This window comes from Lepisma saccharinum, chromosome 4 (assembly GCF_977018435.1).
Source record: "Lepisma saccharinum chromosome 4, izLepSacc3.1, whole genome shotgun sequence".
Lineage (NCBI taxonomy): Eukaryota > Metazoa > Arthropoda > Insecta > Zygentoma > Lepismatidae > Lepisma > Lepisma saccharinum.
Window position 1 is genome coordinate 13,297,875 of NC_139232.1, and position 15,343 is coordinate 13,313,217.

Here is a 15,343-nt window from a genome sequence, read left to right on the forward strand (position 1 = left end):
CCCTCGCTGCCGAGAAGTGACGAGACGTCAATTGTGAAGGCACAATCACAAAGAACATCCATGCTCAGGCCGGGATTCGAACCCAGGACCCATGGCATCGTAGAGCGCTGTGCCAACCACTCCGCCACGGTTGCAGGCCAATAACAGAAATATAAGTTAACACAGACATGCAGATACATAATACATAACACACTTATGGAGGTGCATGTATGTATGTGGAGTTAAAATAAATACAATTTTCGTATTTTATTTTCCACTTTACTGCTATTGTGTGATTATGCATACACGCGTATGTAATATTATTGTTAGTACGATATTTGGGGCATGAAAATCTGCTTTTAAACAAATTTTTCAGTGTTCCTCTTTTGAGAGTAATTTTTTTTTAATTTAGTAAAACTATTTAGGTTTTGGCCTAAAGTTGGAATGTGTAACGAAACCATGCATTATATATTTTATATACGTTATATTTTATGTGACTCAGATGTTTTACACTTTTGCGACCATGAAACATTGATTTAATTGCATTTTATGCATAGTAAAGCTAATCGGGACTGGGCCTACAGCTTAAAGTGGGATCCGAACTACTATGTGTCTCCACCGGTTATTAAACCAGGGACGCCTTGATTACAAGGCGATGAAGCTAACAATGTGCCATCGGGGAGAATCCTCCACCACGGAACAAAACAATATATTGGTCGTTGTTGAAATATTTTTGAAATTGAAATTGATTTAGCGCAATTGATCTGTATTCTTGGGAATATGCCGCCGCCCGCAGCCCCTCCTTGCCGGAAGCACTGTTTGAAGCACAGTAATTTCATATTCCATACTAAACGAATATACACTATCTGCGATTATTCTGTTTCTATTCATCAAACGTTTGCTCCGAAACTTCCCGTCCACAATTTAGAAAAAGAAATACCAAGATTGATCTTGAGGGGTCTTTCCCCTGTTACATATACCCGAAACCGGTTGCATGCAGGTCAAGTGCATCTGGGTTTTATTCTCTTGGGTCTCCCCCTCCTCCCGGATTATTAGGCGCTTCGCGCGTGAGGGGATAATGACGCAGACCGCCCCATCTAAATTCTTGGTGAGGAATATTTTTCCTTTCACTATCATAAAATTCAATATATTTTTCTAAAATATATGTATAAAAAGGACATCGTTGTGCAATGTGTGCGATGAGGCGGAGGGGAACATACTTGATTAGTCATTAATTCAACTCACTATAATTGGTTCCAAGATGAAGAAAAGGAATAATTTGGAGAAGGGGCAGATCAAGTAAATTATTCAGTAAATCTTAAAAAATGACTTTCAGTAATAGGAGAGTGTCGCAATAAAATATTTTATGGGAATTATGGCATGATCTAAGGGGGGGACGCGCTATTGGTCATGGATGGGGTGGGAGACTGATCTATACAATTGTTAGAAGTTCATTATCCAGATATTCATGAACTACTTAACCTGCGCTTTATTTTTGCCGAAATATTCTTGAAATGGACATTGTGTAATTTATTTCTCTTCTTGACATCTGAGATACTGGGGAATATGCTGTCCTCAACCCCTCCTTGAGAACAGCAATGCTTTACAGCATACTTTCGCCATCCCGGTACTTCGAGAAATTTCATACTCCAGACTAAGTGAATATATATCTGTTCTGATTCTATTCGCATTCCTGAACACTTTCTTTTGTCCATTTTCAAGTTAGCCCTATAATTTCAAAAATATTCAGTTAAATCTTCCGAGAGCTTTCCTCCCCGGATATTTATACCTGAAGCAGATTTCTACAGCTCGAAAACATCTGGTGAGTTATCCTCGGGCCTCCCTCCCTTCTTCTCCCGGCTCATTATACGACGCACGGTTTTAGAAGCGATATCGGGCGGAGTTACGGAGAGCGTGTCCTTGGCGACTAGCCAATAGCAGGAGTGCAACGTTGTACAGTTAGGAAACTGCGGCGAGCAAGTTAAGCGCCGTGTTCTGTAACTTTTTTTGCAGGCAAGAAGTTCTTTATAAAACTTACCACTTTAAGGTTCATCATTGCATGGGACACGACATTATGGACCTGACTGTCCAAGTCCCATGCATTTCCGTCGCCTACAGCCGAAGATATCGTTTCTCGAAGAAACAAGGGAAACAGCGCGTCTCTGCACACACACCATGACCCTTCGTTTTCCTTCAGTGTTCCGTCTGTTTTTTTTATTTGCCAACTTGTTTTGAATGCCGCTGAGTTGGGTCTTGGTAAAGCTATGGGTGTCAAATTCGGCTGAATATGAACAATGGCCCTTCATTGTCTTGAGCGTTTACGAACATTGCGAGTCTGAGTCACTTTCAGTTCAGCGTTTTCGTAACAAGGGCGGTGTAAGATAATTGTACTCGTACGCCACGAAGAACAGTTGTGAGACGATTCAATATGGCCCTTATTGATTGATTAAATGTTGGTTTATTTTACTTCGCTTTTCTGCTACCTTTGGCTAATCGCAAAGATGAGGATGGATGATGCTATGATAAAATTGATGAAGGGACACTTACAAACACCTTTGCCCGGGCCGGGATTCGAACCCGGGACCCCTGGCGTCGTAGCGCGCTGTGAAGTCCAGCGTTATGCAATAGTGTGTGTTCCTCGAGTGTTATTTCATAATTTCGCGACGGCTCCCATGGTGGAGTGGTTAGCATATCGCGCTACGACGCCAGGGATCCCGGGTTCAAATTCCGGCCTGGACATGGATTTTGTGAATGTCCATCCATCAATTTCATCATATCATCACTCATTCCCATCTTCGCAATTAACCAAAAGTGACAGAAAAGTTAAATAAAATAAAGTAAATCAAATCAAATTAATAATGTCGCTCTCGAAACCTATTACAAGTAGTACAGGCACCAAGGGTAAAATATTGCGTTCACAAGACAGAAATCTAGTGTATTCTTGCTTCAAGGAATTGGCGTTGGCAGAAGTGCATGCTGAAACAGTGTTTTCTCCGAGTCGAGAACTTACGGCTAAAGCGTGTGCTGTCTGTGTGCATACTGTGTTGCGTATTATAAAACAGGGTAACGTATCTACATAGAAATCGGTGAACCCCTATTCAGATCTTCTGGGAAACATGCCAGAAAACAGAAACGAGAGTGATGATGATGGTCTTGCAGTTCCTATATAATAAATATCTTCAAACTTCTTTGAGGTACGAGTTTCTCTTATATGCTGCAGTGATATGATATAATCCTGTGTAGAATTCTTTACTATGTATTTCATTCTACTCAAATATCACGAGCATGCATTATATATTAAAAGCTGAATATTGGACACGGCGAAATCTCTGCGTTTCCTTTCCGCTAGAAGTTGGTTTGGCAGCAGCGCGACAGCACTGGCTGCGTATTGGCTGAACTCATGTTCCTTCTAAAAGCGTACGCCATATAGTCGTGAACGAGGGTCCGTGAAGAGCCAGGCGACTGGGCTCTGCAGGGTTGCTGTGTCAAGAAAAGTGAAAATAGAGTAAAATGAATTAATTAATTTTCGGGACGTTGATGCAAAAAATGAAAATATTAATCAGTGGGTCTCTAGAAACATCCTTTCTCAGTGTTCAATCAAAATTTGGAAAATTTTTGTCGACTGGTTCTCAAGATAATCGTGACCAAAATACCGAAAACATCCCATAAGCTTACATAGAAAATGCTCAGACCTTCGCCGGGGTAGGAGATCGCCTTAACGGAGTTGAGTAGTGATCCAAATGACCTAACGGCACTCACGCCAGGACACATCTTAACCGGTGATTCGTTACTGTCTGTACCACAAGCAGACTTTACGTCATCCACGTCGAATTGTTTGTCTAAGTGGCAATTGATCCAAAAAATGACGCAACATTTTTGGAAACGGTGGGCAACAGAGTACTTGTCCAGACTCCAGCAGCGGCCCAAGTGGATGGAGAAGAAGGAAAATCTACAGATAGGAGATCTGGTGTTGTTGAAAGAACCTACCTCTCCACAGCAATGGAAGCTAGGAAGAGTAGTGAAAGTTCATCCAGGACCAGACAAGTTAGTACGATCAGTGACAGTGCGAACAGCTGATGGGCAATACAGACATCCAATTGTGAAACTTGCTCCTCTCCCCTATTCTAAGGAGACATAAGTGTACTACATTGAAATTATTGATTGTGGTTGAAATTAATATTTCAATGGGGGGAGTGTGTTCGGTGAACAATGTATATAATTAGTGTTTTTATCTTGTTTTCCATTTTTATATATAATGTGTATGTGGGAGTTATTCATGTGTGAAATGTGTGGGAGTAAGAAACTGCGGAACCTCCCGCATTCTTGATTACGGGAACTTACACCCACAAGTAAATTCGGGAACGTCCCGAGAGTTGAGCCAGGTGCTTAGCTTGGGCGTTGCCACAAGAAAAGAACAGTCGTCATCAGAGAGTCGTCGTGAAAGGAACCGTGTCACACGCGCGCGGTTACAAGTGCGCTGTAGAGACATTCTACAGCCGAATAGACAGTCCTTCGTGTATATTGTTTAGTTATTGTATAGTCCTTCGTATATGTGTAATATAGACATTAAATGTATGTATATATCGTCTTTGTGCGTCTGTTACTTAACCAGACACCGTGCGGGAACCGACGCATTTAGGATAATTCGGGCCAGGGTGGAGTTCAGCCAGTTAGCCAATGTAGTGCGGGGCTTTCTGGAAACTGACACTCATCAATGTTACAAAATTTATGCTATGAATTCTTAACCCTCAATTGTATTTATATCATCCCCTAATAAGTTTACATCATCTGCATATGCTGAATCAGTCCATTTAATTTTAGTCCTTCGTTAGTTTCCTTTGGTTCAAACTACAGCACCTTGAATAACGTAGTGTGGAAAACGGCACGGTTCTGGGCTCTCTGGCTGGTTCCACTCGAATATGATACCGCTAGAGCCGCTGGTATTTTTCTCGGTGCATGGTATTTGTCTGCTTATAATGGAAGTAAATGGAGTTTTCGCTGCAATGTCTGATTCTTTTACATGAAGCATTTCTACGAATGTGATAATTGATATGATATTTAGTACAGTGGTCGTGAAGATATTAATGAACATTCTATACAGTCGACCACGTCCTGTTATCGTTATACTTTCATTAATAATACGGGAGAAAAAATACACGTGGAATGTTCTTGGTAACTAAATTTTTGTGTATGAATTAGATTCATAATTATTAATATTATCATTATTTCTTTTGAAGATATGCACACTGAAGCATTAATATTTTTTATATTTACTGTCTCTTTTCTTTCGCTTTAAACTAATCGCGGCAATGATGATTGCATGAAATGACAAGGGGAAACCCACAAAATATCCTTAATGCCATTGCCATCAGTGTAAGGAAACTTTCAGACCAATGGGACAAGCAACACGGGATGTTTACACTGATGTGACTAGTGACACAGACACTTCCAGACTGTAAAATAGCATTCATTGCGCACAAGGGTTGAAACAGCAAACGACACGTTCATATGTTGTATTCGCATGCTACTTGTTACTTTGGTCGGAAAGCTCCTTAAAGGAAGGGTGCTCAGACCGAAGAAATGCACTACAGGGGGAGTTCCCAACTAATTTACAAGCGACAGCCTTGAAGCGGCACTTCAGTCTATTAGCAGCGACAGATCTAGGCGACATGATTGATACGACACGCTTGTGTGTCGCTCAAACTGGGCCATTTCCTCAATAGCTTGGAAGGTGTTGCCGTAGTTTGTTGTTCACGCATGCGCGATGCAATGAGTGTCTTGCTTTAGGGATATAGCTCACCAAAGCGGCACGCGACACTTATCGCTTGAGGATTTCACGAACCGAGCGCTGGCCTGTGCTGCCCGTCATGCCTTTACAATGAGAAATGTTGCTCTTGATTGGCTCGTTCCCAAGCGACATGTGTCACGTCTCGCTTCGGTATGAAAGTTGCCTTGGACGGAAGGACCCGTGTCGCTTTGGTGTGAAATCCTTGTATCGTTTGTCACATGTCGCTTTGGTCTAAAAATCTCCTTGAGGAAACTGTGCAGTCAGAGCTTGTGTCCCTACGGTTCGAAAGGCTGCATTGATTACCGACTGCTCGCTTTCGAGCGACACTTGTGGTTTGTCGCCTCGGTATGAAATATCTCTCAGGATAGTATTTATATTCTAATAACATAGAAAAATAAACTCTAATACACAGTCCAAGACCTGACGTCCGGAATCACATTGCGATGTTTCTTCTTGTGTTACGCATGCATGCTATTTATTTATGCATTTTATTTTACTTTTCTTTCCAAATTAATGCCATTTCGTGACTGCAAATCACTCCACAAATATAACTGTTTCCATCAATTTACGTACCGCCTTTCAAGACAAACAAATCTACATAATATATTCCAAAAACTAACAAAGTCGCATTACTTTCATAAGAAAATTAGCACCGATACTGATCGCACTGCCATCTATGTTCTCACCCGTCTCGGGAACCAGTTTCTTGGGTCGTTTTCCACACTACCTTATTCAAGGTGCTGTAGTTCAACCTAAAAATAAATGTCTGATGAAGGGAGCGTGTGTTCTCCAGAAATGTCGCAACAAAATTTGTGTTTTTAGGCTTTTAACAACTGTAGGAATGAACCAAATCAAAAGACAAGTTACAACAAAACTAAAGGGGAAAAAACAGACCAAGATGAAAAATCTGTTGCAAAGAAATTTATTTGTATTCCATTCCACAAGGGATTCTCACATCAAATTACATTTTTTTTAGAAGATTTAACTTCAAAATTGTTTTTAGATCACCAATAAATTTGGAATGTACATTGAGAAAATCTGTACCAGATGTGGAATCCACAGGAATATATAATATAACGTTCATGTTCAAAAGATTATGTAGGACAAACATCAAGAAAAATGTGAATAAGATGACACAAACACAATTTGGTCATTATAAATTTAAATACGAGGTTTGTTAACTCACATCACCGAGGAGAAGCATATGATTAAAAAGAGAAGGCTTTAAGAGTGAGGAAAACATAGATTTGAATGTGTGGGATGAACATAGCAGAACACTGGAAGAAATTAAATAATGAAAATGGCAACATAGACCCACTATGGAGTTTTCTTTTTTACAAGTGGGGCTAAGCTACCATCTTTAATGGAAGACATCAAGAATCTCTGTAAAAGAGGTGATAATTTTGAGTTACCAGGTGATCCATAATTAAAAATTTGATAAAATATTCATCTAAGATAAAAATCTTCATTTAAGAAACTGATAAAAACAGACTGCTTGTTTCACAGTTAAGTTGCTATGTTACAAAAATGTAACATTAACAAGGTCCATTGTATAATTGGTTCTTTTTTAAATATGAAGAAACTAGTATACTCACTTTATGCATGAAACTTGTTTTTTTCTTCTGTTATTAAATTTTTTTAACCATTGTTATAACTGTATCTTTAATCAAACTAAAATTAAATGTCTGATGAAGGGAGCGTGTGTTCTAAAATGCCACAACAGAAACTGTGTTTTTATGCTTGTAACAACCGTAGGCTACAAGAGAAATAATTCTACAATGCAAGCAATCCGTACATACAAAAATTATTGCCAGAATAACTTACTGAACTTGAAAAAGTAAATAGCGACCTGAAAACTCGGATGTCAGGAATAACTGTGCTAGTTTGATGTTCAGATTATCAGAAATCCATACTATTCAGATATTTGGATTATCTGGATATTCACATTATCTGGATTATAGGTATTGTTTGGATATCTGAATCACAGGTAGAAAAATACAGGGTGCTCAGTTGCCATGGCACCTAAAGAAAATTAGTATGAGAATTCGGGGCCAAACTATTGAAGTAGTTTACAGCTCCATATACTTGGAATGTGTTAGTAGTATATAGGGAGACAAATTTATGTTAAATAAAAACTGAGGAGTGCGGTAAATAAAATGTACATCAGTGGTATATACCAGCGGTGGAAAAAAAATGGCACACTTTTTCATTATGAGAGGAAACAACATACAAAAGAGCTATAAATTGATAAACTACTTCATTTTTATATACTGTACACATACACAAGTACTTAGCTGTCCAACCAAAAATAACACATCAACACAAAATCACTTCATTTCTAAATTGCATATCTCAAGTGATTTATTCATTGTGTGTATTTAAATCATATCCTGGCTGTCCAACAAATAAAATAATCACTACTGCACATACACAAACACATGTTGAAAATCACATGACGATAAACAAAATTCATTCATGACTGAACACAAATGACACCATTGTTTCCCTTGATGTGCGGGAACAGACTTATCTTATCGCTGCTACAGCTAGCAAGTTCAATGAAACTGGAATTTAAGTAGACATTCGGCAGAAGAAAGGAATGCAGATTTACAGGGAGCGAAGTTTTCGAACAGATTATGTGCAAGGGAAATCCCAATTTGCAGCATCTTCCTGATGTGATTGAAGATAAAATGTTCTGCAGCTGCAAGTGGTAGGAAACTTTAGGCAAACGTTTCGTTACAAATTGACATTTTGAGCGCACAACTTCGATTGCTGGTTTTTGCGTGTTTTCTACTTAATTTGATGATATTTCACGGTTATTTCGCCAAAAAGCGTTCATTTCGTGGAAAAGCACACATTTTGCATTACTTTTCGAATAAAACTCATGCATATTTCATATTTGGGGGTGTAGTTACGTGCAGGATGTTCAAAATTGCATCTTTTTTTCACATTTGGCGATTTCGCGCATCGGGAAAATTCAATGTCCCTAGTAATATAATTAAGCCTTGTTTCTATATTAAAAACACTAAGTTGCTTACCAAGGCAGATTTATTAAGAAATGAAAACACTTAACAAGTAATGTTTCAACCCTGTATCAGGGTCTTCCTCAGACGAAGAAGTTTAGTTATTTGTCTGAGGAAGACCCTGATACAGGGTTGAAACATTACTTGTTAAGTGTTTTTATTTCTTAACCCTTTCGAGGCGGAGCCTCCAGATGACAAAAGTAATTGAAGGACGGTTGACAAATATTTCGGCAAACACATCTTCATAATAAATGTTCAATAAACAGGAAACTGAATAAAAGGAAACCACGGAATCTGTTTGGCTTTAATCTCCAAGCATCCACCTCACATCTGCCATCATCGCCTGGTAGACTCTGATGTCATTGTCGTTTCGCTAGGCAGATTGTTAAAAGACACAACGAAAGCCCATGTGTTTTTCAAGGCTTTATAAGTTAAAGGGCTCAGTCTTTCAAGTTCTAAACAAGTGTTATGTCTACGCAGTAAATTTGGCTCTGGAAGGAAGAAAGGGGTTAGAGCTTTGTTTGTCCTGTGTTTTCTACTTAGCAACAGGCAGGGAAGTTGGAGGGGGAGGAAGCCTTTCTGTATAGTGTTATTCGAGAGTGCTTTTCGTGGCATCTGTGCCACAGAGGTGGCTACCGTCTTCGGGGGAGGGGAGAGGCATGGGTGAAATGTAATACACACTTGCAGACAAGGAGTTTGGCTGCACAAATCATTCTCTCGTTATCGTGCTATGAACGTGAGTGCTTTTGAAACCTTGTCTTGAGAAGAAAGAGTCTTTTGTCATGGCATCTCTTCGCCCAGGAGAAATTCGTGACTTGTTGTAGGAGGGGTTTGACATAGGGTATGAAACAGAAGTTGAAGATATACAGGGTGGTTTCAGAAGATGATATACAGGGTGTGCCAGAAGATGATTGAGAAGAACCAGAAGAGGAAGGGGAGGAAGATGAAGAAGAATTAGAGGAGAATGAAGATAGTGGTGATGCGAGTGCAGTGCAGTGGGAAGAAGTGAAGAGGGGGGGATAGACATCAGCGAGGGGGCAAATGTTCTTCCTTTCTCTGGACAGCCAGGTGTAAGAGTTCGTGCCCTTGCAAACAATCCTACTCCTTTTCAAACTTTCTGTTTGGTACGGTATTTACCAGCGAGATATTTGATATTTCTTTTTTATATATATATTTACAATTTGTACCATCATTTTGATACTACATATTCGTCATTATATAATTGATTGATTGATTGATATTATTTTATGTCATGTTTTGTGCCTCTTGGCTAATTTGTGAAGATGGGGATAAGTGATGAAATGATAATGGGCATTCACAAACAACCATGTTGTAGCGGGATTCGAACCCGGGACTCCTTGAGTTGCAGCGCTTTTTGCTAACCACTCAGCCCCAAAGTCCGGATCGCCTTTATTATATAACTTGGGGGCAATCAGCGACTAGTGGCGATTTGTCCAGATCAATGGGCAAATTTCTGATGGAGTTTCCGGTCAGTTGTGATAAACATTCTCCTTGACTTTGAGTTTTCTTTTTCTTCTTTTTTTAAAAATATTACTATTTGTATTATCATTTTGATACTATGTATTTGCCATTACATAACTTGGGGCAATCAGCGACAAGTACTACCGAATGGGAGCTAGCCAAACTTCGCGAAAAAAAAAAAAATAATAATAATTTGAAATTCCTCTGTCTGTTTCTTCCAAAAATGGGTACACATCGACATGTTTACCTTACCAAACGAAAGCCTTGGAAATTCTGAATAAAATGAGCCCTCATTGGCATTTATCGTGTTATTACAACTTTTTTAAATAAACATTTTCCAACATGTTACATTTTGCTTAAAATGAGCCCCATCCTTGTGGAATTTCCATGCGTGACGAATATTTCGTCATCCGCCTCGAAAGGGTTAATAAATCTGCCTTGGTCAGCAACTTAGTGTTTTTGGAATGTATTGTAAGCAGTGACGTAGGCTGCAGGGAGGAATGAAACATGAGAATAGCAAGAGCAAGATAAATCTTTCAATTGAAGAAGTGTTTTTTTTTTGGACCTTTGGATAAACTGCTAAGTAAGAGGCTAATGAAGTGTTTAATGTGGAGTCCGTGGTGCAGAGACCTGGATACTACGAAGAAGTGACTAGAAGCTTTAGAAATGTGGCTATGGTGAAGAGTGGAGCATGCAATGGTGGGCATGTTCAAGAAAGGAGAAAGGAAGTTGGTTGGAACAGTGGCTCGGAAAGAACTGACTACTACAAGAGGGCTTTGAAGGAATGATTAACAGATAAGGGACGTGTAAGTAAGTGCACAAAGATATAAACAAGTCTTCACAGATTTATTTGAATGAACTTTACATTTAAATTATAAACCAAGTCTTTGTGTGGGTATGTGTGTGTATTTAAAACTGCAATTAGGGAGAAAGGATAGTTCTTAATGTATTAGTTGGTTGGTTGATTTGGTGTTTAAAGTCCACTTATGCATACTAAGGATAATCGGGACTGAATCAAGTTTAAAGTGGGATCCGAACCACTGTGTGTCTCCACCGGGTATCGAACCCGGGACAACTTGATTACAAGGAGACGGCGTTACCACTGCTCCATTGGGGAGGCCCCTTAATGTATTAATTAGGGCTGAGCGAATATCACTTTGAACTGATACCGATACTCTCACCGATCCTCACTATTACTGATACCGATGCTTGAAAATTATATATTAAGATTTTCTTCAAAATATAGATTATCATTAGTGTGCAAGTATTTCACTTTAATTATATGCAACAATTTACCAAGATATTTGCTTTAAAATATTCAAGAATTATACCAGAATATTAAAAATTACATGCTATGTTATCACAAAATTCAGTTTTTTCACACAAAACTGGTGCAAGAAAAAATAAACTTCAAATTTTGCATAATTTGCAGGATATATAGACTCCTTAAAAATATCGATGATCCCGTGAAAGAGACCAAAATGTTGGGAAAATATCGGCCCTTAGCAGTAAATAAATTCAACCAATACTTTCTGGCACCGATACATCGGCACCGGTTCAGCTCTAGTATTAATGTTATTCACTTGGATACTAAATTTTACATTTTGAACAACACTAAATATTAATAATAAAATACAACCAATACCATTTTGTTCTAGTGTATGCGGAATCTGGAAGGAGTTTACACAGAAGATATGGTTCCACAGACTCAACATTGCAAAGAGAGGGACAGCAGACTTAGGATTCTGAGAATTTAAACATGCATAAGACATTTTAATGCTCATGATATAATTATTACAGCAATGTAATGTAAAGAATGGAAGATTTTATAGTTGTATTAAAGGTGTCACCTTGAAGTAATACATATATTGTATGCAAATTTTATCCATTGTCTATTTTTTTGTACAAGAGGATGTTCTTATTGAATAGAATGTATGCCTTTATGTTCCAGAATGTTATTGGCAACTATGTATATTTTTTATATGAAGTGTAATGTTAACTAGCTCTGTGTGTTATAATTAAAAGAATATATTTATTGTGACAGCTATGCTTTTGCAGCATGAATAATAAATTTTACATTAATATCCAACCACAAGTATTCAAGTTTTTTAACAATATTTAATAATAGAATATTGTAATATTTATACGTAAAATGTAAGTATTATATCATCATAGATCCTATATTTTTTTCTTTTATGTGTACATTACACTACAATACACATGCATGCACACACACACAAAACCACACCCATATACAGGGTATCTATAAAAGAACTCCTGGGTTTTGAAGCTAAATATTTTATTAATAACTGAAACTCAGGAAAAAGTAAATACATATTTTTGAAGGTAATGTTATCAAGTTTTGTTTACAATTTAGTAAATTCCAATGTGTGCCCTGTTTGTAGCACGGCACACATCCAAACTATAATCAACTTCTTGCCACGTCCTGGCCAGCATGTCTGGGGTGATTGTTGCCACAAGTGCGATAATTCCTTGCCTTAGATGGTTGACATCTTGTATTTTCTCCACATAAACCATGTTCTTCACATGTCCCCATAGGAAAAAGTCTAAGGGAGTAAGGTCTGGACTTCTTGGAGGCCATGGAATAGGCCGTTTCCTTCCAATCCACACTTCCAGTTTTTTTAAATGCCTTAAGCCATTGACGGATGGTCTTGTCCGAAGGCTAAACACCACCATATTCGCGTTGAAGGTTCCGCTGTACAGTAATAACAGATCCAGTTTCTACAAGCCATATTACACACTGCACCTTCTGTTGTGACGTCGCCGTTGCATTGAACTGCACTGACTGTGTTTGGCTCGGCTCGGCCACTTCAAGGTCAACGCTGCTCAGCGTTGCCAACCTTTGTTGGAATAAACTCCAAACGCCGTGAATTAAACTTCATGAGCTACTGATTTCAAAGTACTGTAATTAACTAACCTGAGTTACCTAATAATGTTTGCACACTATCATTGTTTAAAATCCTGGAGTTCTTGTATAGACATCCTGTATATGTAGAGGTTGATGCCATATGACAGTTTGGCCTCCCGATGGTCTAGTGGTAATGTCATTGCTTTGTAATCAAGGGGTCGTGGGTTCGATACCAGGTGGAGGCACAGAGTAGTTCGGATTCCACTTTAAACTGTAGCTCCAGTCCTGATTAGCCTTTCTGTGAATAAAGTGGACTTCAAAAGAAACTCAACAGCCATACAGCACTGATCAATTTGCAAAACTTATCAACGTCAATTTCCAGGGACTAAAAATCAGACTTTTTTTTTTTTTCAAGTATTTTACAACTACTAAATGATTTCTAAAATAACAATAAATCTTTTTCGGGTGCTTCGATTTTTGTGAATGGCACTGATTAATGTACGCACAGATGTTACAATGCCAGATTACGAAAGTACACAATCAGGTTTGACATAATAAAAATTAAGATAAATTAACACAGTACAAGACAATTGTCATCATTAACATAACATTATTACCACGATCTACATCAATTTTATTGCTAGTTTTGTATCTTTCGGTGCTTAGTTGAGAGTTTTTAGTGACTTGAGATATTGTTCTTACCGTAGAGATCACCAATGACGCAGATGATTCAATTCGAAGTTAGAAAACATGAATCAGACAAAAGCGACATCTACAGAGCATTCCCTGACATTCGCTACAAGACTCTGCGGCAAGCTGCCCGGTGTCAGCACTTGTATTTCCCAGTGAACGGGGTCCGCGACAGTCGCTAGAGTCGGCTATTAAAATTACAGTTTTCATATTTTGTACTAACCTTGACTACAGAAGGTGTTGAAAATGATGTCCCTCGGCTGCAAAACATTCCTGGCATCTCCGAAGGAAATTGGCATTTACACGTGCAAGTTCATCTACTGTAATTCTCTCGATTTCTCGTACAATACTCTCTCTTAACTCACGGATGGTGTGCGGATTGTCTTTTTATACTTTATTTTTTAGATTTTTACACTTTTTCCCCGTGACGTTATTATTTTAACATTTAAGAATTTTAGTGGCTCTAAATGCTGTGGTTTTTGAAACACCCGTTTCTTGTGAGTGGCGGCAGATTGATTTCCGAGGAGACTGTTCTAACTTTTGTCCTATCTCATCGAGTTTTTCGTCAGTAAGTACACGTGGGTTTTTCTTTCAACTTTTATTCAGAACTGACCTTGTTACTCTAAACTTTTTTACGAGGTTTAATATAGTGGTCCTATGTGGAACGGGAACACCAGGAAATTTAGTTGCAAAACGTCGTCGAACTTCTCCACAATTCCTCTTTCCGAAGTAACACTCGACAAGATAAATCCTTTGTTGTATTGTAAACTTTTGTAGTGCCATATAAGGCCACAATCTTCAACACACTGGCACGACACAACACAACTTGCGAGGGAGGATTATACTGGTGTCAGTCTGCAACGTCAACAGAAAGGGAAAGAGAGCGAAGGCAGGGAGAGTGAAAAAAACAGACTGTAGCGTGCGACTGTCACGGACCCTGTTCACCGGGAAAGACAAGCGTTGATGCCTGGCTGCTGTACATAAGAAGATTCAGTCCAGAGATTACATGAACAGTTATATACAACTCCTTACTCAAAATACAAAAATAGCTACATCATGGCTGTTTTAATGTTTTAGAGATGTAATACTGTTGTGTTTGCAATGTTTGTTGTTGACCATGTAAACGGACATTGCTAGGGAGCATTAAGGCGATCTCCTACCCCGGCGAAGGTCTGAGCATTTTCCATGTAAGCTTATGGGGTTTTGTGGATATTTTGGTCACGATTATCTCGAACCAGTCGACAAAAAATTTTCAAATTTTAACAACACTGAGAAAGGATGTTTCTAGAAAACCACTGATTAATATTTTCATTTTCTGCATCAATGTCCCGAAAATTAATTAATTAATTTTACTCTTTTTTTTAACTTTTCTTGACAGAGCAACCCTGCAGAGCCCAGTAGGCTCTTCATGGACCCTCGTTCACATCTAATGGGCCGGTAGGAGGGGAGGGAGACCCGAGGAAAGCTCACCAGATGTGTTAGAGCTGCAGAAACCGGCTTCGGGTATAAATA

At 38.7% G+C, this 15,343-nt stretch overlaps 1 protein-coding gene across 3 annotated transcripts in view; it reads left to right on the forward strand.

Annotated features, from left to right (window-relative positions):
- Nucleotides 1-12,353, forward strand: part of LOC145987097 (uncharacterized) — a 60,653-nt gene extending 48,300 nt beyond the window's left edge. For all 3 annotated transcript variants that reach the window (XM_083121572.1, XM_083121571.1, XM_083121573.1), the window contains one exon: nucleotides 11,931-12,353. In XM_083121572.1, coding sequence (XP_082977698.1) covers nucleotides 11,931-12,013 — 83 coding nt within the window. In that variant the 3' untranslated portion in view covers nucleotides 12,014-12,353. The remainder of the gene's footprint in view (nucleotides 1-11,930) is intronic.
- The last annotated feature ends 2,990 nt before the right edge of the window (nucleotides 12,354-15,343 follow it).